The following is a 24181-nucleotide window of genomic DNA, read 5'->3' as shown; positions in this document are numbered from 1 at the left end:
GGTCACTGGTTCGATTCCCAGTCAGGGCACATGCCCAGGTTGTGGGCCAAATCCCCAGTGGGGGGCATGCAGGAGGCGGCCACTCGGTGTTCTCTCTCATCAATGTTTCTATCTCTCTCCCTCTGCCTTCCTCTCTCTCTCAAATCAATAAAGGAAAATAAATAAACACACTTTTAAAAATCTTTTTCAAATTCGGGTCTATAGACGGTGTATAGTTTGCTAGGGCTGCCAAAATAAAACACCACAGCCCGGGGGCTTAGAACAACAACATTATTTTCTCACAGTTCTGGAGGCCAGAAGTCAAGGTCAAGGTGCCGGCAGGGTTGGTTTCTCCCGAGGCCTCTGCGTGCCTGCAGATGGCCACCGTGGGGCTGTGTCCCACAGGCTTGTTCTCTGTGTGTTCCCGCTGTCTCTCCTTCTCTAAGGACAGATCATGAGATGCATTATACGCCTGGCAAGGACCCCAGCCCTCTTGACTCCATTCAGGTTCATCTAGACTCACTCTGTGCCGCCGTCCCTAATAGTTCACTCTCGGTGTGGTGACGATGCATGATATTAATTGTGTGAACTACTTGAGATGCTATTTACAGCACATAACCCAAGGAAATTCGTATTTCCTAAGTCAGAGACCTCAGGCTTTTTATTTTGTTGTTTGAATACTCAAACAAATGTTTGCATTGCCCTGGCCGGTTTGGCTCAGCAGTTAGAGCATCGGCCTGTGGACCAAAGGGTTGTGGGTTTGAGCCTGGCCAAGGGCATGTGCCTCGGTTGCGGTTCAAACCCCGGCCCTGGTTGGGGTGGTGTAGGTGGCAACCAATTGATGTGTCTCTCTCACATTGATGTTTCTCTCTCTCTCTTCCTCCCCCGCAACTATATCTGAAAATCAATGAAAAAATATCCTCAGGGAGAAGAAGGGAAAGGGAGAGAGAGATAGAAACATCGATGAGAGAGAAATATCAATCAGCTGCCTTCTGCACACCCCCCACTGGGGATCGAGCCCACAGCCAGGGCGTGTGCCCTGCCCAGGAATCGAACCGGTGACCTCCTGGTGCACAGGAGACACTCAACCTCTGAGCCACATGGGACAAATGGTCTGAACACTTTAATCATGAGTGTAACTGCCTTGTGCGCAAATGTCCATTATGTTGTCCTCCCCTGAAGGAGGCAGGTGTCTGGCTTCTGGAATACTCTCACTTCTAGGGGACAGAGTGGCCTGGGGCTTGGGGGTCTCCTCAGGAGAGAGCTGATTTCTCCCATCCCCCCTGAATTTACCATGTCCTCCTTTTCAGGGGAACAAAAGCCCTTTCCCTCCCTGAACAGGAGACCCCCGTCTGTCTCCTTGCAGAGGCGGTTTCAGAAGAGCCGTCTGCGCTGCAGGGGACGGTCGTGCGTTTCCACAGCACAGTTAAGGGCTCGCTCCTTAAAATGGTCACGTCTGGAGAGCCCGAGACAAGTCGCAAGGACACAGACGTGATCACTCTCCCCTGGCCCTCGTCTTACAGGCAGCTATCAATTCCAGCTCATTTAGGCTGATCCAATCCCGGCTCCGAAAGCCATTTCCATATGATTACACCAAACTGGAAATTACAGAGGCTGTGTATTCTTCTGCAAAGTCTCCAATTTAGGCTTATAACTTAGCGCGAGGCTATTAGTGACATGCATCATTATTCTCAAGATACATTCTATCTGCAAAATTCTGTTCTCAAATCCTCTGGAAGATCTCAGCTGTGCTGCTCAGATTGTCTGCTCGGAAGCTGCACCGTCCATGTGAACGCTCGCTTACCACGGGCTTTAAAATTAATGTTCGCTCGTCCCCCGAGCCCGACGGAGTGAGGCCGCAGCGCGAGTTGGTGCAGACCTGGAGTTAGGAGGGGCTGACTGGGTTTTAATTTAGTGGGATCCTGGGGATCTTAGCATTTCCGCATGGAAGCTACCACCAGGAGCTGACAGGAAACACGAGAATCTCATTTCTATTTCTCTTTTCGTCTGGATGCAGCTTGTTTCGGTCCAATAACTCAATTTAGGGAAAAACACATATGCGAGGTGGGGAACGACACACGCAGCCCACTCCGTTGTTCTGATTGCTTTATTGAATCAAGCAAGTAAACAAAAAAGGCTGGACCATTTGCCTGGTCCGAGATGATTAACTGCTCGCTCCAGAAAACCTCTGAGGTCTTTGTCAACTGTGGGATCCTATTATTTTGTCACGTTGTCAGTGAAGTCGGCGGCATGTGGAAAGCAGGATTTCCAGTAGGTGGCTGGGACTGCCGGGGCGGGAGAGTCTAAGGAGACACGGGCCTCCGCCTTATTTTATGGCTACATTGAACATGTGTGGTTTCAGCTCCCACCTCTGGAATGGGACCTCAGATCAGATAGCTTTATGGACATGATCTCATTATGTTCTCACCGCAGCCTGGCAGGGAAGGGTCAAGGTGCCCGTCTCCTGTTAGATAACTGGGCCTCAGGAAGGGCAGCAGGTGAGCCCGGTGGGGGTCTCGGGAACCGCAGTGAGATTTGTAATGAACTGAAACCAATGGGTCTCAAAGGGTGATGTCTCGGCCAGCAGCATCCGCCTGGCCTGGAAGCTTCGTACAAGTCAAACCCTCAAGCTCCACCCCAGAGCCACTGAGTCAGATTCTCCCGGGTCGGCCCTGGTAAGTTGTTTCACTAATGCCCTCCAGCTCAAGTCTGAGGACGATTCGCTCAAGGGCAAAGTATGACAAAGACTGAGGAATACAGATGTTTTAAGAAAAGGTGATATATATCATAATCTGAAATTGGAAAAGGTAAAAGGCTACATTGATGACATTATGAAGGACTGTTTGCATTTGAAGAAGCATACACCACCAGTTTTAATGAGAAATACTCCCCTAATGTATTTAAAATGAGATTCAATCTGCAAATCTTTAATACATACACTTTGTTTTAGTTCTTACTTATATTATTTAATACAGTAATTTACTTCAACTGCATTACTTAAATATGATAAGGGGTACACACACTCCAATTTGTATTAGACTCTGTTGCTCTATTTAGAGCCAGCACATAATAGGTGCTCAATAAACATTGGCGAAAGAATGTATAGAACCCTATTACATGCCAGATCCTCTGTGAGTGTGTGTGTGTGTGTAATGTTAGTAGTAGCAATAATAATCTAGTAGGACACATAACAAGTAAATCACCATATAAATCACATACAGCAAGAACTAGGTGATGGGTCACACCATACAGCACGAGTACTGGTAGTGAGATGGTTTGGCAAGGCTTCTTGGAGAGGCGGAGCTTCACTCGGGGTAAGATTCCGATTGGTGAAGAATGGGAAAGGCACTCCAGGATTTTAGAAAGGCCTAACCGCCATCAATCTGCAGGGCTTTCGGGCTCGTGGGTGGGAGAGGCGTACTGGGGATGACGTGAAGGTGGGTTCTGACTCCATGGCTGTGGGGTGAGCAGTTTATCTTGATAGATGGTTGAACAGAGTGAAGAGATAACAGAGCTGTCATCTCATAGAAGTCATTCTTTTAAAAAAGTATATGTTTTTATTGTTTTTTAGAGAGAGAGGAAGGGCGAGACAGATAGAAACATGGATGTGAGTAAGATACATCGATCGGCTGCCTCCTGCACGCCCCCTACTGGGGATCAAGCCCTCAACCCAGGCATGTGCCCTGACTGGGAATTGAACCGGGACCTCTCAGCCCATGGGATGGCACTCAATCCACTGAGCCACACCGGCCGGGTGGAAATCATCCTTAAGCAGGAACAGTTTAATGAGAAGGTCAACCCTTGAATCCAACTACAGAAACCCTAACACCTTTCGCATTATAACGCTAACCTCTGTTATACAACCTACCCCCACACTGTGCACCCACATTCTGCTGTCCACCGAACTACTGCTGTTGAGCCTCACTTTGCCATCTCCTGTTCCCTGTAGACACACACACACCTTGTCAGAAGCAATCACGTTTACAGGAAGGAAAGCATGGGTCAACCGTGTGCTCAGAGCCGCAGTGACACAGTGACAGGCCTGCCGTGTGCTGCTTAGAAGCAGGATGGTGAAAGTCCTCACCCCAGCACCCGGCTCGAGGCTGTTTGCAGAGATGCCCTGTGCCAGTGCAGTGCTGTTCCTGTGATTTCCCATCAGCATGACTGTTCTCCTCGTTGACACTGTTGCTAATGTGTCAACATGCCCGGATTTGGGTCTAGATGCCTAGTAGGAGGTGTGCAGGAGGCAGTCGATCGGTGTTTCTCTTTCTCATTGATGTTTCTCTCTCTCCCCCTCTCACTTCCTCTCCTTCTAAAATAAAAAACATATTCTAAAAAATAGAGAGTATCAGAGATCCTCTGCCCAGAAAAAAAAAATCCTATATTCAAAGAATTTTGCACATGATGTAAAGCCCTTCACTGCTAGACCCCTCGTGGCCCTCCCCAAGTCTGGTTCGAACTGCAGGTGAAGAAGTCACGGTTTAAGAGTCACTTATTGTCACGTGTTGGCTCTACTTGGCAGAATGAGAACCGTTGAGCAGAATGCATTTGGATCTGACTGCCTTCCCAGTTATGAATGGCAATTACACAGGGTGTAAACACGTGTTTAAGTGCTTGTAAAATTTCTGCAGTACTTGTCACACTATTAAATTAATAAAGTAAATATTTAGCTGGAGTCTTCATAATTAGGCATCAACCGACTGAAAGATTCTTCTTGCAAATGTCGGCATCCTCTATTTGGGGATACACACACACACACACACACACACACACACACATATATATCCCCCCTCCCAGGGGAGAGAAAATGAGACGGAGAGAGATGACACTAATCTCTTTGCCTTCAGGTGTTTATTTATCACACCATGAAAGCCAAAACAATTACTCAGGCTCCATGGGGTGGGCATGAATGGTAAACAGCAAAATGCTATTTCCTCGGAGAGTGTTTTCTTGCTGTGTTTCCCACTGGCAGAGGGAACGCCATTCCCCCAGGACGGCCCTCCTTCAGAGCACCAGTGCACACGGACAGGAATGACATTATGTTCTTGCCTGCCTGGGGCAAAAAGAATCACCTATTCTTAACAGGACTTCAGGTGTGTGATTTTCTGCCATTTCCCTTCTTTTATTAGATTAGAATGACTGCCCCTTGTAAGAGCAAAGCTGTCCTGTGCTACTTGTCAGGGCAGGACGGCTGGAGGATCCATGCGTGGTACAGCTTGTCCTTAACGTAATTTGACACGTTCTTGTCACGTAGGAATTTGAGTCTACTCAGACAGATGTAGGAGGGGTAGTAATTATATTTTCTCTCTTCCAGATTTTTCCCATAGAATTCAGAGTTCACTAATTACATACTAGTTACAAATGACGCCTCTGAAAAAAAATGGAACTACGTTAAGAAAATGGGTATTATTTTACTTCCAATTCTCTGGTTTGCTGCAGCTCGCGTAGCTCCATCTTCAGTGTTAACATAATTAGGTCTCGCAGAATAATGGCCCATTTTCGCAGCTATCATTCCAGGTTAATAAAAAACATCACATAGTTTTCAATGTCCCTACCAGATTCGAATTCATCCATCAGTTAAAAAGAGCTCCCGGGTGATGGGAGAGAATACAGGGGGGATCTCAGCATTTGTTAAATGCTCAAAGATATAAACCTTATCAACATGCCCTAAAATCATTGAAGTGTTCCTGGTAGACTTGTTTCAGAACCTACATTAAAAATGTATTAGGGGCAGAATGTTTCTGCCATAATAGATCTTAAATAACTGCATTCTTTAATGTTAATATAAGTTTTTCATTGATGTTAGTTTCTCATTTCTGGTTAAATGCAACAGTGAGTTATAGAAGATATATGTCTCATTTCTTAGTCTTTTGATTTTTCCGAATGAAAATGGAGATGGTGATATGTGAGTCACACCTTATCAGGTGCTATGAAGAGTTCTCTGTCTTCCTAAGATTGTTGGTGAAAATTTAAAATATGACAGTTGACATTCTTGATTCTTCCTGACATCATAATATGTTTATGGCCAGTTTATGCTGGAATTTGTTGGCATCTATTTTGGGTAACTAAAGGGAAGAACTACTTTTAGTGTAAAAGAAAAGTTAAAACCCAGTTAAAAATGAAAATTCTTCTATATGGAAACGGCCAGAACAGCCCCATTACTGGTGCCAGATGAGCTCTGGACAGAGTCCTGACTTCTGAGGCAAAGAACGTCCGCATCCAGATATCTGGACCAAGACTCTGCAGGTGTTCCTTATGTATATTTTCATTCCCAGATATCCTTAAGGCTGTCTGATTGGATTTTATTAAAAAATAAATAAATAAAAAATTTACAAAAGCCCTAGAGTTTTACCTGGTCATCCATACGGTCCTAGTATCAGCTCAGCTGCTTCCACTTCGCCGTCCTGGCCCACGAGGACTGGGGATGAGAGTGGGGGAAAGAATTCTAGTTCTGCCCTGGCCGGGAGGTCCAGTGGGTGTTTCTCTCTCCTCCCTTCCTCCTCTAAGCTCAATAAACACATCCTCGGTCAGGATTCAAAAGAAAAAGAAAAGAGAATTCCAGTTCAGATGTCAGAAGTGGAAGCTCTAAACTTGGCCAGAGGCAAACAGAGTCCCGCCCGTCCATGCGCAGGGCGCGGGGCTCAGACCCGCACTGGCCTTCCGCGCGGAGACTTCAGCGCTCGCTCGTGTGCCTAGTGCTGGACACAGCCGCGTACAGCGGCCCAGCCCGGCAGCCGAGCAGGCCTTCCGAAACGGGACGGGACGCGACATCCCAGGGGCCCTGGGTGGCTGTGGTGGGGAGTGCGCTGAAGAGCCGAAGGGGCTCTTACAGGGTTTCTTCGCAGCTGCCCCAGTCCCCACAGAGCTCTCACGTTCTGTCCGGCGAGGCCGGGCACTACCTACAGATCGCAGCCCGTCTGCCTTCTCCCACCCCCACCTTTCTTCCTGTTTCCTGGCGAGTGATTTGTGCACCTCAGCGATTTGACTCGAGTGCCCCTCAAGGACGTGTCCAGGGACATCCACCAAGCAGGGGCCAGGACACAAGGATCGGTGGAAGCCAATATTCCATATGGCTAAATGTTTTAGAGTTATACATCAAGCTAACAGCTAACAGTGTTAAATAAAACATTCCGTCTTGATACGGACACAAATGCTCCCGTAGCAGCTGGGAACCTGGGCGTAGGTTGAGAGTCATTAGACTGGTCAGAGTTCTGTACTGGACCCGGCCAGAGCAGCCGGCCCGTCTCCCTCCCCCTTAGCACCTGCTTTGCCATTCCTGAGCTCCGGTTTTCACTGCAAGGGGCCTCTGCTCACTCATGTGTGAATTCTCCTGTGTATACGGCCCAGGTCACTCATCCACCCAACGTGCGCCCTCTTTGCTGGCCCCTGGAGCCCAGGGCTGTGCACTCAGGACTCAGCGGCCGTCATGGGTCTGGCTCCCAAAGGAGGTTCACACACACCCTGAAATGGGTGGAGGACATCAGTAGAGAATTCTAGGTTCTTCAGAACTGAGACAAAGTGGGAGGGGGATCGGAGTGGGCCCCGCTGAGCCAGGGCCCCTCTTTGCTGGGAAGGAAGTGGCCCCTCTGGGCTGCGCATGGGGTGGGAAACATCCCTCTCACATCACAGCAGGCGGCCTAATCACTGTCCTCTAATTACCAACACTTCCCACGGAGCCGGACCTTTGGACAAAGAATCCTTTGAAGTTTTATGCTCATCAATAATGTTGATGGAAATAACCATATTTTTACTTTGTGGTGAAGTCAACAGATTAGCTCATATGCAAGAATGTATTAACCCACCTTAGAGGTTGATCCAAATAGATGCTGAGCAAGATTAGGACCTGAAATATGTGAACAACTTAGTGTCCACTTTTCACCCCAATCATGTTCTATGACATAATGTCATAGATAGAACCAGCCAACTTCGTGAGAATGCCGGGAAGCGGCAGACGCATCAAGTCCACTGAGTTAATGTTTCTTCAAGGGAACGCGCCCTTTGGAGGAATCTGAGAATGCAGATTAAAAAGAACATTTCATTTCTATTGGTTATATACCTAAAAGTGAATTTTTATTAAAAGCAGATCACATCACTTCAGGAAATTCAGAAAACTATATCTAAGTACACTGAACGCAAGCTATTCCTCATCAATTTAGATTCTTAGAGCCGCATAACGATAAAATGCAGATGAAGGGATTCAGATCAGGCTTTCATTAAATTTGAGAATTAGCTTTTGGAATCCCAGGTATTGAAATGTGCAGCCCGACTCCTGAGCATTGTGCAAAGCCACGGTGAGGAGTGGCCGCGTGTGCTGCGGCTGGAAACGACACAGTCGGCCTTTGGTTCGTGCTAATAAACTATCAGACAACTCAAATTCCACTTTTAATATTAGAAATCCACCTCATTGTAAGTAATCTCCGACTCCGTGTCCTATTGGCATGTTCACGTGTGTTCTTTGGCGAACCTGACATATAATTTGCTGTTTATGCTTCTTATGTAAATCTCCAATTCTGATTGGCCACTCGGCTCTCAGCCAGAGCTCTCATTTATTGCCATCTTTCCTTCTTTCTTACATCCAAAGAGACTGTTGGTTTGAATAACAAACATTCAATCGACTTAGACGTGGGGTGGCAGGCAGGGCAGACATTACCTGTTTACCTTTTATTGCCTTCTTTGAATTGGCTTTTCTGGGAACAAAACCAATAAGACACACTGTTCCTTCACCTAGTGTTTAGCCAGGTTATTTATCAGAAGACGCCCCCTCCCCCCCACCCCGCCTGCCCCAGTTCAGCAAGGAGTGGCGAATTCGGGGCAAAGGATTCAGATAGGAAGCAGGCTCCCAACCTAACACTGGCATAGCTTATGGTGCTACCACGTCATGTAGGACTTCATTGTCTTTGAGACTCTGTTTTGGGCTGATAATTGTTTCTGAATGCAGGAGAGGCTGCTGCTAACATGTCTGTAACCTGTAGGACACGTGTGCTCGGAATGGGACGCACACTGTTCTGGCCCCTCAGAAGCCTGGCAGTCCCCACCCGCCGCCCTTTGCTGTCTGGCACGGTAATTGGCCTAATAAAAGGCAGAAACAAGAATTTATTACACCTTGGGCGGTACTTAAAACAAACTTTATTCTCAGGAACAGCAGTTATGTCTACTTGCTGCTCTATAGTTGATATTTCCTCTAAATAGTTCGTCTGAATATATTCAAAGTCAAATTGCTAATCACTTAATTTCCCTGCGACTTCCCTGGTTCCCCAGGTTGCCCCTTATGACACCCCATGTAAACACTGTATTTGGAAAGATACATAGATCAGCATCCCTAGAGTCACATGGTCACATCAATCTGTGAAAATAGCATGACTGAAAAATAAAAGTCTCTTAGTACTCTGCCAACAGGCTTTGGCATAATCTTGGCAATCACTTAGATTTTTTTTCTCCGTTATCATTTTCCCAAGTGGAAATAGTCTCATATTTTGCAGAAGTTGTCCAAGCTAGTGAACATCATTCCATCTTCCTCGGCACTAAATTCGTCAGCTGAGTGTATTCAGTCCACATAGAAATCGGTAAAGTGAATGTGAATCTGCTCGGTGGCTTCTCCTTGCATCTTAAGAAATTGCAATACACATTCCTGAAATCATTTCTGCAGGAATTTTTATTCTTTAAATCTTCCAGTGTTAAAGCAACAAGAAAACAGAATGTCCTTTGGTGGAATCTTATTACACTTGTTATATGTAAACTGATATTCTTTGATGCCAGCGCGTCGGTTGCCCTTACAGAGACACCTCTGCACAGCGAAACGAAGCGGAACAGAAGAGAACGGAGGAGAAGGTCAGTCTTTGCTGAGTCGAACGAGATACATGAACAGATTGTCTGGTAACACAAATTGGCAAGAATACAAAAAATCTACATATTACAGTATTTCAAGAAAAATAACTTCATTTGAATACAAAAGGATAGATACACTTCTCTTTCCCTGTGGCCACTCTGGGACAGCGGGTGTGGGCACCGCAGGCTCGCGCAGCTTACATAGAGGGGCTGACTGGGCGCTCCCAGGCCTGTTAGACGTACATGTGCACTACTGACATCAGACAACGGAATCTTTCAACCAACTAGGTTACAGAGCAACGTTCACTAAAGCACAGGCCGGAGGGAGTCGGGGCTGAGGCGGCGATGGCAGCCCAAGCAGATGTCCTACACCCACAGTGGCCACCAGCAAAGAGCACTCCTGCCTGGTCCAGGCTCTGGGCGGAGCGGTCCTGGGGCGCACCACGTGAGAGTACACACGTTTTCAGGTTGGTTGATTTTTTATTTTTTATTTTTGTCTTTCCCGTGCAGGGGCCTGTCCCAGCCTTTCCCGAGGGCAATAGGCTCTGCAGCTGACAAGGTGATCTTTAGTGACCCCGTCGGCGCTGCCCGCTCTGGAGTCAGAGATGAAGTCTTGACTCGGATGTGCTGTCCACGGCTGATGAATATGGCTTAGTTCAGTCGGGCCTTTCTCGTTCGTTCACGCGTGTCAGTGGGGGTGTCTGAGTGTGTGTTTCATGTCAGCAGCAAACGCTCGGTGGTGTCCGCTCCCCAGGGCCCAGGGCGGGCGGCCGCCGCGCCCCTAGATCACCAGCAGCGAAGCGAGCGGCAGCAGCAGCAGCAGCAGCAGCGCGGGGCGGCCGTGCGGGGACGCGCCCTGGCCCGCGTCGGAGCCGCAGCCGCCCGCCTCCTCGCACCGCGGCTTCTCGCACAGGACGCCGGTGTAGGCGGCGGGGCACAGGCAGCGCGCGTTGTTGTGACACGTCCCTCCGTTCTGGCAGTGCAGCAGCTCATTGTCGCAGACATTGGCTGCAGAGCGAGGGGGAGGGGAGCGGGGCACCGGGAGGAGAAGCAGAATCAATTTAAGTTCATCTGGTACATCATGTTTTCAGCTTAAAAAAAAAAATCTCTATCGATCTCCAGCTCCCCCCACCCCCACCCCGCAAACGAAGTACGTGACTCCAATTTCCAAACACATGTAGTTTGCTGCCTCTGTTTTCATCCAATCAGTTCTTTTTCTATACATTTTTGCTGCAATCTGGGATATTATCATTGTCCATTTTAGGCTACTGAGGACGAGGGGAGGGAATACTCTTGGTCTGGCAGTGGCTTCTCTTCGTGGGACCTGTGGTGACCTCCAGGGCTTTTAAAGGACAAGTGCTTCATGCAAGAATGCAGAGCTTTGAAGCCAGATGATGGTGATTAAAATGCAAAGCAGCATTGAAAATGACCGAACACCTCTGAGGGTGTGACATTCTCCCTGCAGGTGATTCAGTGCCACATGCATAAAGACAGAGCCAAGGGGAAGGGACAGGATGGGACGGGGCAGGCATGCTGGGCAGGCGCAGCCACATGGGAAGAGAGAAAGCTGTTTCATGGAGAGGTGTGAGGAAGAGCGGTCACTTCTGCCCCTGACAGACTGTCGGGGTTTTTATTGTCTTGTAAATTGGGGAAGCAGAGTCCAAAGTTACCTCGGTTTCTGGGGATAACAACAAATGCAGTGGTGAAACCCTGATTACCAAAATTGCACTGAGTTCATTGATTGATCACATCTATTTGAATAAATCAAGACAAGCAATTCCAGAGACAAAAATCATTTGCGGACCCTGCCATGTAACTTTCATCTGTAATACTTTTTTATTTCTTCAAAATTCTGGTTATCCTCATTAATGCCATGTTTCCTATTCTTTTAGATAATCAAGGTTTCACTGACTTAGCAGAATGTTAAACAGAACCGGGGAAATTAAGACAGCGACACAAAGTAAAAGCACCAAGAACACTTCCCAGCAACTTATGCTGCTTAAGCCCTTAACATGTAGAAACACTGGGTTGGGCAGTGGGGGCAGAGCAGAAAAAGGAGTTCTTTAATAAATTATAACATTAAAAAAATACCATGGTTAAATTTCCCCAGGGGTACCATGTGAATTACACACACACACACACACACACACACACACACTATTGCTATCAACTGCAAAGTATTAAAAACTAAACAAAACAAAAACCCTGCCCTGGCTGGTTTTGCTCAGGGGTTAAAACATCGATCGGTCCATGGACCAAAGGGTCATGGGTTTGATTCCCAGTCAAGGGCACGTACCTGGGTTGCAGGTTCAAACCCTGTCCTGGTCAGGGTCTCACAGGAGGCAACCAATGGCTGTATCTCTCTCACATCAATGTTTCTCTCTCTTTCTCTCCCTCCCTCCCTTTCACTCTATCTAAAAATCAATGGAAAAATATCCTCAGGTGAGGATTAACAACAACAACAAAATAATACCATCTCCCAAGTAATAATCCAATAAGAAATGTTGCCTTGTCATTACTCATGTTTAATGGTCTTGTCACCTTCTGAAGAAGCTTCCTACAAACATGCTAATGTTCTTTGTGCAAGTGAACTGAGAAAAAATGGTGGTGGATGCTCACAGGGTCAATCACAAAATGGCATCAACGGGGCCCTGGGTTATCACCTTCTGCAATTCCTCGGCGACCTGCTGGTGACACGTGCATGATGTACTGGTGTAATTTTTGGATGCACTCACACTTGCTATCTGTAAACAGTAGAAGGGACAGCTAAGGCCTACTAAACCCTTCAGCTCAAAGTCTTCACAGACAAGGGAGTGTTCCAGGCATAAATGATATATAGCTGATGATTATACAAGCTACCTCTCATTGGGTGGTGTAGGAATTGTGAGTATTACACCCAAATGATAGTATTTTATGAGTCATGGTTAAAAATGTCAACAGCTGTAGTTCTGAGCCAAGTCTACAAGTGGAGAGAGGTTAGGTCACGGTCAAAACCGTCAAAGCCTTCTCTTTCTTTTCTTGGTTGTTGTTAATTTGGAGAGCATGCATAGATTTTCGGGATTTTGGTTTTCTTACACTTCAGGAAATATTTGTTTAATTGGGGCAACATGGAATAAACAGATCCGAGTCACTGTTTTCAGTTAAAGGTAAAGATTCTCGGCATCTTTGTTCAGGCAGCAGACTGCTGAATGGGGTATTTCCTTTCACTGGAGCTCTGGAGCTGGGGAAATATCTGTCCCATCAATATCGATAATTGCTTGCCTTGAATAATTGAGAAGAAATCAATAGTTAATTAAATATCACTCCCCCTTAAAAAAAAAAGCTATTTGCTTCTTCTTGGGCCTGAATGTAAATCAGTTGTTGAAGAGAGGTTTCTTTTTTCAAGAAGCTGGTGAGTAACAAGATTCATTGCCTTTCCTATGTTTAAATAATCTGATTGATGTTAATGATTGTGAGAAATTTAATAAACATATGAAGAACAGATGTAACCTCACAGAGTAGGGGAATATATTTTCTATAAGAGAGAAAGAGGAAGAAAGAAACCTAGAATATATTTCATTACGTTAGAATTCACTATAAGACATAATGCATTTGGTCTCTTGATTGTGCTATACTTCCAGCAAAGACAGAACTTGACCATACACAGCACACTCTTTTGAAATCGTGTGCTAGCAGCACATCTAAACCAAACTACGATCTTACCTGTATGCTCCATCTTCAGGTCACTTTGAATCAAAATTGTGGTGCTTAGTGAATAAACTAAGTGGTTAGCAAATATCACTGAGCTCTTCTTCAGCACAGGACATTAAACACCGTGCAGAAATAAGAGAAATAGGAAGCTCTGCTCTTGTGGAGTTCAAGTGTGGTTGGGAAGATAAAATATGTACAAGAAATAATCTAGTATTAATTTCATTAGAATGCCCTTATCAATTCCATCCAGCTCAGCCAGTGTATCTGTTGTGTGCCAGGCACCCTGCTAGATTTTATGGCTGTTACTCTACCTGCCCTAAAGGAGCTCACAGTTTGGCAGGAAACAAGCAAAGGAGCATATTCAGAAATAATTATGATGCAATATTAAAGAAGGCTATAAAGGAGGTATTTGCAAACTGCCAGGGGAACTCAGATGCTGGTGTGAATAATTATTTTGGAGGAGATTAGAGAAGATTAAAGAAAGGAGATTGCATTTGAATAGAGGCGTGAATCAGGCGGATATTGGTGGAAAGAGCTTTATGGATGGGAAGCTGTATAAGTAAAGGCACAGAGACATGAAAGAGCATTGTGCCGGTTATTAAGCAATTGTCTCTCAATTCTAAATCCATCCATCCTTCTGATGTTGAGGCTGGAACCCTGCAAGTTGTCTCCTGGCTTCCACCTACAGGGGGTGCTAGAGGGAGCAGGGAAGGTAAGAGGGAGGAAGAAGAGATGTCCTTTGTCCTATTTTCATGGCTCTTCCTAACAGGATTACCCCGGCAATGGCCCCTTTTCCCAAGAGCAGCATTTGATTTCAAGGCTCAGCATTTGCAGGACCAGCTTCATTTCACACTTAGAGATTCCTGCACTGACCTGGGAGCCTCCCTTCTCTAGAGATTTGAGCTCTAGTTCCAGCGGCCCTGCTTAGCATATGGGAGGTGCTACTAGCAGCTAGGCATTGCCCTTCCTCAAATGTGCAGGTTCCGGGGCTGTGGGGTCTCTCTTAGTTTCCCCAAACCCCATCCTCTTCCCTGTAACCCTCAGCCCACGAGTGAGAACTGCTTCCTGCTTACACGGGCACTATCTCTGAGTTACTTCACTGTCCTCTTTTCATTTTTAAATTCTAAAACACATGTTTAACCTTCAATAAATTCTCCCTGTTAAAATACCCACTGTGGTTTCAGTTTTCTTACTGGAGCCTGAGTGAGAGTCACATACAACACATTAGCGAGTGGACTGGTGTAGCTGCCAAGACGATGGAGACCAGGAAGGCTGTGGCCGGGATGAAGGTCCACCTACCACATTGCAGAGTTTGGAAAACAGGCAATGGGGAGCGGCCGCAGACCCGTGAATACGGCAGTGTTTGTAAGGGGGAAGGCGAGGTAGATAAGAGCGAGGACAGACGAGGCCAGGAGACCAGACCTTCAGTGGAATGGGCTTGTCCTGAGCTAGAGCAACAGGAACAGAGAAGAAACAGGTCTGGAGCTAGGTTATTTGGAATGGGAAAGAGAGAGAGTCTGAGGTTCCTGTTCTTGGTATTTGTGTGCACCATAGTTTAATTTATTAAGATCGGAGGAAGAGTTTGGTAAAGGAAGAAAATGAACTTTTTTGCACCTATTGACCTTGAGGGTGTAGACTCTCTTGGCAGGGGCCTTGCTGTTAGCAGGAAAACTAGTTAGTGGTTCAGGAGATTTTGAAAGAGGATGATGGTGGTCATCATTACAAGGGACAAAGCTGCAGGAATAGAAGACCGTATCCTGGTAGAACACAGATTAAGTAGAAATGAAGACTGGAGATAGAACACTGGAGAATATTAGCGTTTAAGCCATAGGAGAGAAACAATGACTATGAAGGATGCTGAGAGGAAAAGATGTTAAGAAATTGCAGTGAGGGCGTGAAATGGGTCGCAGAATCTTCCTGCTGCAGTTGACTGTGTCTAGGAATAAATAGATGGGCTGGAAGGGTCTGGGAGGAAGGGCACTTTGAGTTGGGTGAAGCAAATATACAAATAAGCATGGCATGTTCTTAACTGAATCTGACAGAAGGGATTTTGGAATAGTTAGAAAAAGGAGTGGAGAAATTTCAGGAATTAACATTTAATAGAGGTCTTTGGGTGTCAATCTAAAGTAGAGGTTTTGGACAGGAGGTGATTGTGCCTTCCAAGGGACATCTGGCAATGTCTGCAGATGTTCTTTTCATGGCCAGAACTCTGGAAAGGGCATGCTAGAGGCCAGAGAGGCTACTGAACGTCCCTCAACGCGCAGGACAGCTGCCACTGGAAAGAACGACTCCTCTGCTACGTCGGAGGTGAAGCGAGGAAGGCCTGGCTCAGGGTGTCGGCCCCAGCGGTGGAGACGAACAGCGTCCTTATGAATCTCGGGGAGTAGAGCACGAAGATGCCTTGGTGACTCTAGACAACGAGTTTCCAGGTGCAGAGCCATGGGATCCCAGGAGACAGTAAGAACTAGCAGTTGAAATGAAAGAGTGGATTATCTTCCTGGGGGTGTCAATACGGAAGACTGGGGTCAAAGACAGACCCTTTAGTACTGCTCACAACGAAAGGATAAGTGGAACCAAAGTCCCTCTCGCGGAACTTGCTCTCCTTTGCTCTGACAAGACGCGGTACAATCAGAGCTTGAGGATGATTCAGAGACGCTGGATCAGGAACCTGAAATTTACGGTAGAGCAGAACTAGAACCCAGGTCTCTGTTAGGAGAAAGGAAGCTGCAGTGCTGTGCCCATGCTCCTCAAGACCACAGATCCATCTGTAGATCCTCGGTGGTACTGACCAGCTGCTCTGCACCCTTTCAGACCACACTGTGACTGGGCGAGGTCCTCAGGAGGCGCATTCCACGTCACATCTGAGTCCTGGCCGCACACCAGATACACATCAGCTCAGACATCATATATAAGCCCGAAGAGCAAAGGTCCAGGTTGGGAAGGGCAAAGGCTTTGCATATGCTCTCATCTTCTCTTCCCCTGTGTGTAGAAGAAACAGCCACTTAACCATGACGCTCTCTTCCATGAACTTCAGAATCCTTCTCAACACAAGGCGTCAGGCATCCGGCACCAGCCTGGGACTGGCATCAGGATCAACGCCACTCACAATCCTGACATCACCTCTACTTGATCTTGTGCGAAGCTGCGGCTTGCAAATCCAGCTGGGAAAGGTTTCCGTCCAACGTGCATGGCACAGCCAGACGGCTCGCTCTGTGCCTGTCTGTGTGGATCCGCCTTGACGTGAAAACTCGGAGCTCATTTGGTGAAGTACTGACATCAAGCAGGTCCCGATTCTCTCTTCGCAGTCTAAGAGGGTGCCATCTCAGTAAACACAGCAAGTCCCTTTTCCAGTCTCTCACATAACACCTGACCTGGTATCGGATACACATTGTTATGTGCTAGGTGCCATTAATCCTTTTCATGATGACAAAATAGGACCCCTAGATATGAAAAGCTAATACTACTTTAATCATAGCTTGACTCTATTCTAAAGGATCATTTTACCAATGATAAAAATAATTCATGTATGGTCTGCCTGATAGCACATCACAGAACCCGTGACTCCCCGATGTTAGGAATGCTTCCAGACGGAGTGGCCAAGACGACCTGGGCCTCCGAGGGACAAGTTAAGGTATTAATGTCAGACTCCAGCACAGTGACGTGGCTACAAGATGGGAACGGTCCTGGTGGAACGGCTCACGTCAGCGAGGTGCTGTCATAATTCTGATCACAGCCAGGTAAGCAAGCCGCAGCAGTAGATGAATAAGCTCCCACAATTACTGTGGGTTTATGAAAATGCTCAGAATTTTCACAGTGAAAGCACAGGAACAAGAAACATCTCTTCTTCCCTCTCTCACATCTTTTTACTTTTCCTGTAGCTTGAATAATGAGAGTCACGGGGATGTAGCTAAATTACTCGTTTCTTTAACTTGATTTTGGTAGGTTTCCTGATTGTCGTACCCATTTGCTCTTCCCAAACTGCAATCTATTGTCAAAAGTGTGAATTAGGAGACTTTGATTCCTTTTCCCTCCATTAGTCCTTTCTGGGAGGTACGGAACGCAGACCTAGGGAGGGCCGTCTGTTCCGAGGGCACCAGCCGGGCGTAGCTGCGCTACTTGATTTCTTCTTCCCTCTGTGGGCTGAAGGGTCACTCGTTCCCGTTATGGTCATGATGACCCATCACATCACCAAAAGCAAGTTTCTTTTTTCTGTGTGGGCCTTATTCAGAACTACACATGAGGTCGGCCCTGCCAGGGAGCTGTATGCTTGAGCAGTGCTGGGTCTGCATTTATAGACTTGAAAGTTTCTCTTTTTGGCTTTGTCTCTGCACTTCAAGGAATTGATGCAATGCGTTACCATGACAGCCTTCCTTGATGGCTGTATTAATAAAGTGACCTCTACCTTCGCCACCTGAAACAAGCCCAGGATTGCTGAGGAAATGAGGTTCCAAATTGTTCCCATCCTTTTCAAAGCAACGTCCAGAATGAATAACCCCGCCAAACAGGCTAATAACAAGGCCTGTGCGCGGCGCGCGGTTCTGATTCAGGCATTTGAGAGAGAGCGGCGGGGAGATAAAGAGCTGGGATTATGACCCACTTATTCAGCCTTGGCGGCTGTTCCGCTCAGTTGTGAGATGGGAGATATGAAACCGAGCCTACAGGCTGGCTCCCGGGGCTGTGGGAGAAACTTCATAGCCTGTTGCCTCACGGCCTTTTGGGTGGAAGTCTGGGCACACTAATTGCGTTTCCCATCTTTGCTCACGAAGTGTGGCTATGATCCGTGATGAGCCGGGGAACCACAGCTCAGGAGATGTGAGCCTGGGTTTAGTCTGAGTAGCCCCCACTGTGAGGCCTCAGACACAGTAGCGAGCCTCGTACGACACCGGTCTACTCCTGCACCCTCGGCCCGGCCGGGACGTCTGGACAGTGGCCACCGCGCGGCCCTGGACCAACAGCCCGTCTTCTGTGGAGCTACATTCTAACGACCAGAAGGACAGGGAAGAGCTTGGAGTAGGAGTTGGTCAAGTTCTCTGAGCTTAACGACCGGCACGAATGTTTTTCAGGGAAGGCTTGGAGTTTTAAAAGGCGACGAGTGAGGAATTCTTCTTCTTTAGGATAAAATCCATGCCGACTGTGCGACGTCTGGCCCGATGCCGCGAGTCCCGGTGATGCCCGGGCGGCTGTTTTCCCTGGCTCGGTCCTGCCCGTCTTCCGCGGCTCCCGGGGGGACAGGGACAGCTTTTCCTGCTGAAGCATGAGGGGCGGGAAGAGACCTGGGTGAAGAACTTGTGATTCAAGTCCGGCCTCTGGTCCATGGGCTGCTGAACTTGGGAACATCGTCTGACCTCTCTGTGCCTGTCTTCCTTCCCTCCTAAAGTCAGGACAGTAACGCTCGCCCTGTCCACCCGCCTCCCAGGTGTTAGGCAGCCTCAGGCTGAATTATGGGAGACACGAAACACAACCTAAGCATGCTTTGCTAGTGCCCAACGCCTTCCCCAGTGACCCCTAGTGCTGGAAGGGGGCGGGCTTAACCCTGTGTCTGTCAGAGTAATGAGTTCGTCACCCCGTCTCCCGCTCCAGGTATTTGAAAAGGAAGCAAATGCCCTCGAAGGCAGCCTGTGCACGCATCCCGTGCACGCATCCCCGCGGGTGAAATGGAGACCGCGTGGGCCACGCACGCAAGCTCCTGAGTATTTGTCTCCAGCTGCTGTGTCCGCCACGGAGCCCTGCGTGGCCGGCTTGGGCTGGAGAGCCATTTTCTCACCGGTGAGTGGCAGTCACTGCATTCTCCGTGCCAACCAGCGTGCACGGAGGGCAGGGAGGGGCTGAGCGGCAGGCCACCAACCTGCCTCCACCGCCCCATGGCCCACTTCTGGCTTCTGCAGCGGTGGGGCTGGGGACAGGGAGATGCACACAGTGTCTCGCTCTCAGTCCCCACTGCTCTCTGTGTCTACAGCCATCTGAGGACAGAGGTGCTGGGGGCATGATCCCTGCAGGCAGCATCTGGCCACTTGGTTTCAGTGCAGTGAGGTTGAGGAGCAGAGCTGAAGGGCTGCCTGGAAAATGGGGAAGCCGTCAGCTCGGTGGCCGGACACGTCTGGTGATCGGGATGGCAGGTCTGACATCTGACAACATGGCTCTGTTCTTCCTTATCCAACACAAGCACCAATCAGGAGAGCGGTACCCGCTCTTGCCTAATCGAAGGAAATACCGCTCAAAATGCCCCTGAGAAGCCGCATTCGTGTTGAAGGCGCCTGTATCTGCAGCACACGGTCACCCGGCACAGAGACACCAGGTGCCACCAGCGCAGGGGCTCGAGGCGCCGCCTGGACACCTCCAAAGCTTCCAGCATTTGCAATCTGATAAAAGCCTCTGTTGATGTTGAGAAATAATTAATTCCCCGAGAAGCCCACGGGCCGAAGCTGGGCCCCTTTCCCAAAGCGATCATTGAGGACGTATTGAAATCCTATTTAGGTCAACACCTTCAGACAGACACAGGCCAGGTGCTCGTGAAAACGCTGCCGGGAAATCGGTTTCTCATCTGGTGTCAGAAGATGCACTTGTCTGGTTTCATAAAAAGGTGCGACCGCTACTCTCTCGCCCCAGGTGGAGGTGGTGTTCAGTGGCGCGCACAGCAGGGTGGACAGCGTCGTTTCAAAGTCCATGGCGTTATGTCGGGGAAAACAGTACAAGTGAGTATCTAGGACAACCCCTGCGCGGATAGCATAAACCTCGACATACACCTTCTGTAATGGAATCCTCAGAAAAAGTGCTGCAACAAATTACACCAAAATGTGACCAGTGTTTATCTCTGGCTGGTAGGAGTTTAGTAATTTTAATTTCATCTTTATACTTTTCACTCCAAATTACCCAGAATAAATATATAGTCCTTTGACGCTATTAAAATGCCAATAAAAGGAATTGTTGTTACTCAAGAAAATAAAAGTGTCTCTTTTTTTTTTTTGGTTGATCCTCACCTGAGGATTTTTTTTCCCATTGATTTTTAGTGCGTGCGAATGGGAGAATGGAAAGGAGGGAGGAGTGGGAGGGAGGGGGACAGAGAGAGAAGAGAGAGAGAAACATCGATGTGAGTGAGGCACATTGATTGGTTGCCTCCCACACATGCCAGGGATCAAAACCCAGGTGTGTGCCCATGAGGGGAGCAGACTGACTTGAGACCCTTTGGTGCGTGGGCTGACACTCTAACCACTGCTCAGTGGTCGGGGCGAAGCATCTTTTACTGAGATGATAAGTAGGCTGGGGGAGGGATGGAGGGAGAGGGAGAAAGCAACCGTGGCTGGGTGAGCTGGAGCTCAGAAGCCCCCCCTTCCCTTTGCATCGGCTCTGATCACAATCTTAGCATTGTGGATACAATGCAGGAAAAAAAGACAGGGCCCTGAAGAAACTTGGTGAGTTTTTTTTGTTGTTTGTTTTTTATGAATTGGAAGGTAACTAGTAAAACTGTTATTGGGATGGAGCTGCGAGCCGTCACAAGCACCTAGCAGAACGCAAGTCAGAGGATGTGGCGTTCCTCGAAATGACGCAGGGATCGTGAGGGACAGGCCAACAGCCCCATTCAGTGCCGAAGGCCAGTGTGCAAAGCACCCCACATTCTGAGCAGGAGGCAGAGCAACGCTACAGGCCTTTCCACCTGCCATCAGGACATCCAGGTACCTGCGGCTGAAAGGGGGTAGCTGGGCCGTTAATGCACATGCGTGGTTTGCTTCTTGAGACAGAATGTTTTTGAGCACTTTGTAAAGCTAAAGTATAATTTGAAGTTCCTGTTTGTTGAGTTATAGCCAAATGTCTCCTTAGAGACTTGATTTTTCCTATAGGTACTTGGCAGGAGTTTCCTAAATATGGGCTGAGCCCTCTCAGGATTTTTAAACAGCAGGGATATTTAAGTATGAAAAATAACTAATGACATCACACAGTAACGTCTCTTAAAGATTCCCTCCCCTCCCCCTCTGGGAATCGTGGTCATTCACTCTTGTCTGCTGTGGTCTTGCTGTCCCCATAACCACCTCCTGACAATGTCAAGCCAAATCTTGGAAGGTGGTTTTATAATGTCAGAAAGGAACAAAGCCATTTCCTTGTTAATGCCAGTGTCAAGGCAAAATGAATCGGTGTCAATAAATCCAAGGTGAGGACAACAACATTATGGAATCAAGAGAATGTGAAAACGATGACAGGAGTCATTTACGGGTGTGGAGCTCCCAGTAAATGACTGCTAATTTTCCAAAATGTCATTTGCTACCGGGACGAGACGTTTCAGTGATCTAAAATATATTATCGGGTTCGGGAAGGACAGAGGGGTTACACTCATGGACAACTTGTAAGCCTACCTTTCCAATAACGCCGATGCTTACCACTGCAACTCACATCGATTGTTCCTGAGCCACTCAAAACAGGAATGCCAAAGTATAGTATTCAATTGCTTTTTTTTTTTTTAATTGTGGTGGAGTCCAAAAATCTGAGTTCAAATATGGACACCACCACTCACGGTTCTCTGAGGTGGAATTCTGAGTTTCTGTTCCTGCATCTGTAATAGGCCGTTTCGCAGGGCTGTCATGAACATGAGAGATTTAACTCCATAATTATTATTAAGTGCTTTGCAAGAGCCAGGGCGACTCAAAGTCCTACAATACAAATACAGACTGGAAGAGCCACAGAGATGGTGCTGATTCTTTTAGGTTCATGTCGTTGCATCTCATTAGTACACGGTGTATGCTCTTGTATCTACTAATTCATTTTCATCACTTGCCATGATCTGGGGTAAAAAATCATCTTTCACTCCTACAGTTCCTTACACGCAAAAAGAACCGCTTGCCTGTTGAAAGGAGACCCACGTGTCCACTTTTCTTTAATGAAGAGAGAAACAGACAAAAGCTCTTACTGAAGAGGACATTTGGGTAAAGAGGGACGAGACCGCTCGTGCGCAATGTCCAGAATCCATGCGATGAAACGTACTAACTCTGAGCTTCACACTTGGGGCAGAAGCAAGAGGTACTCAGAGTCCTTACAAATTCAAAGGAACCCTTTTTTATAGTTTTTTAAAATTGATTTTAGAGAGAGAGAGAGGGAGAGAGAGAGAGGGAGAGAGAGAGAGAGGGAGAGAGAGAGAGGGAAACACAGATGAGAGAGAAACGTCAGTTGGCTGCCTCCTGCCCGCCCCCTACCGGGGATCGAGCTGCAACCGGGGCATGTGCCCCGACGGGGAATCGAACTGTGTGTGACCTCTTGGTGCATAAGATGCTCATTCCACTGAGCTACGTCAGCTGGGTCAAGAACTATTTCTTTCTTTTTTTTTTTTTATCCTCACTTGAGGACATTTTTCCATTTTTTGTTCAGATAGAGTGGGGAGGAGAGAGAGAGAGAGAGAGAAACATCGACGTGAAAGAGACACATCGAGTGGCTGCCACCCACACGACCCAACCAGGACCGGGGACAAACTGCAACCGAAGTACGTGTCCTTAGTGGGAACCGAACCCGGGTCTCTCCGGACCGCAGGCTGATGCTCTACCCCTGAGCCAAACCGGCCAGGGCAAGAACTATTTCTTAATTGGCGAAGAAAAAGGTGTAGGAATTAGAGCAAACCCACCCAGTGGACGGCCTGAAAGGGGCAATGAGGTTACTGCAGGTACAGGGAAGGGCGTCTCCGGGCTTCTCCTGTGAAGCGCAAGGCTGCAGTGTCTCAGGGGAGACGTGAGCCTCAGACCCCGTCAGACACGACGGGACGAGCAGCACGTGGAAGCTGTGCCGTCCGGGCTCCCCACCCCGCGACAGAGAGGAGACAAGTACGAGCTGGTTTGCACACTGCTGGGAGGCCTGGGACATGACTTAAAACTCCATGAAAAGGTGTTGGTGCTTGTCTCTGAAGTGGACTAAGGCTGGCCAAGGTTCGAGCAGATGAAGGAGACTTGGGCGCGCTGGTTAAAGAGAATCACAGGACGTGTGTTGAAACACTTTGTTCCAACACATTTCCCTCTCTTCCACATTTCTTGTTTCCGAATACACATACTATCCTCTTACTAAGGAGTTATTCTAGAACATAAGCTCCATGAAGACACGGATTTGACCGTTTCGTTCTCTGTTGTGCGTGCAATGCCTAGACCAGCACCTGGGACCAGGGCGTATTCAGTGACTGAGTATTTTTGAGTGAATAAATAAATTTTATAGAAAAATTACAAATTTCATTGCTTCTTTTCTACTTCTAAAATACCTCCCCACTGCGTTTATTCTCTCTCCCCCAAAATCACGTTGCACAAAGGTGTTCGGCCAGTGAGAGTTTCCTCCCGGAGTTTTCACAATGACTTCTCTCTCTGCCCAGTTCAGTGTCCCCACTAACTAGACAATGTGCAGTCAGGAGCCCCCACAATGGGACCAGCATCTCCCCATTGTCCGTTTTCACTTCTCACTGTGAACGTCCTACTCCTGGCTGATCTAGTCACTGTCCTGCACACACACACACACACTCACTCTCACTCATACACACACTTACACTCTCACACCCACTCATTTACTCACACACCCACTCACACATGCTCACACTTACACCCACACCCTCTCACACATGTTCACATGCACACACTCATGCACAGTCATACACACTCACACCCACACATACTCATACACACCCACACTCACATGCTCACCCACACACTCTCACACATGCGCACACTCAAAC

The 24181-nt window shown here is 47.7% G+C and overlaps 1 protein-coding gene across 1 annotated transcript in view; it reads right to left on the bottom strand.

Moving 5' to 3' along the window:
• Positions 1–8794: 8794 nt before the first annotated feature.
• The window catches only part of NTNG1 (netrin G1), a 290705-nt gene continuing 275318 nt past the window's right edge, over positions 8795–24181 (bottom strand). Inside the window, exon 8 of the mRNA XM_036272084.1 lies at positions 8795–10812. Within this exon, the coding sequence (XP_036127977.1) occupies positions 10586–10812 (227 nt within the window). The 3' untranslated portion in view covers positions 8795–10585. The remainder of the gene's footprint in view (positions 10813–24181) is intronic.

The sequence above is a fragment of the Molossus molossus genome, unplaced genomic scaffold (assembly GCF_014108415.1).
Source record: "Molossus molossus isolate mMolMol1 unplaced genomic scaffold, mMolMol1.p scaffold_m16_p_20, whole genome shotgun sequence".
Taxonomy (NCBI): Eukaryota; Metazoa; Chordata; class Mammalia; order Chiroptera; family Molossidae; genus Molossus; species Molossus molossus.
This window is presented reverse-complemented; position numbering and strand designations above follow the sequence as displayed.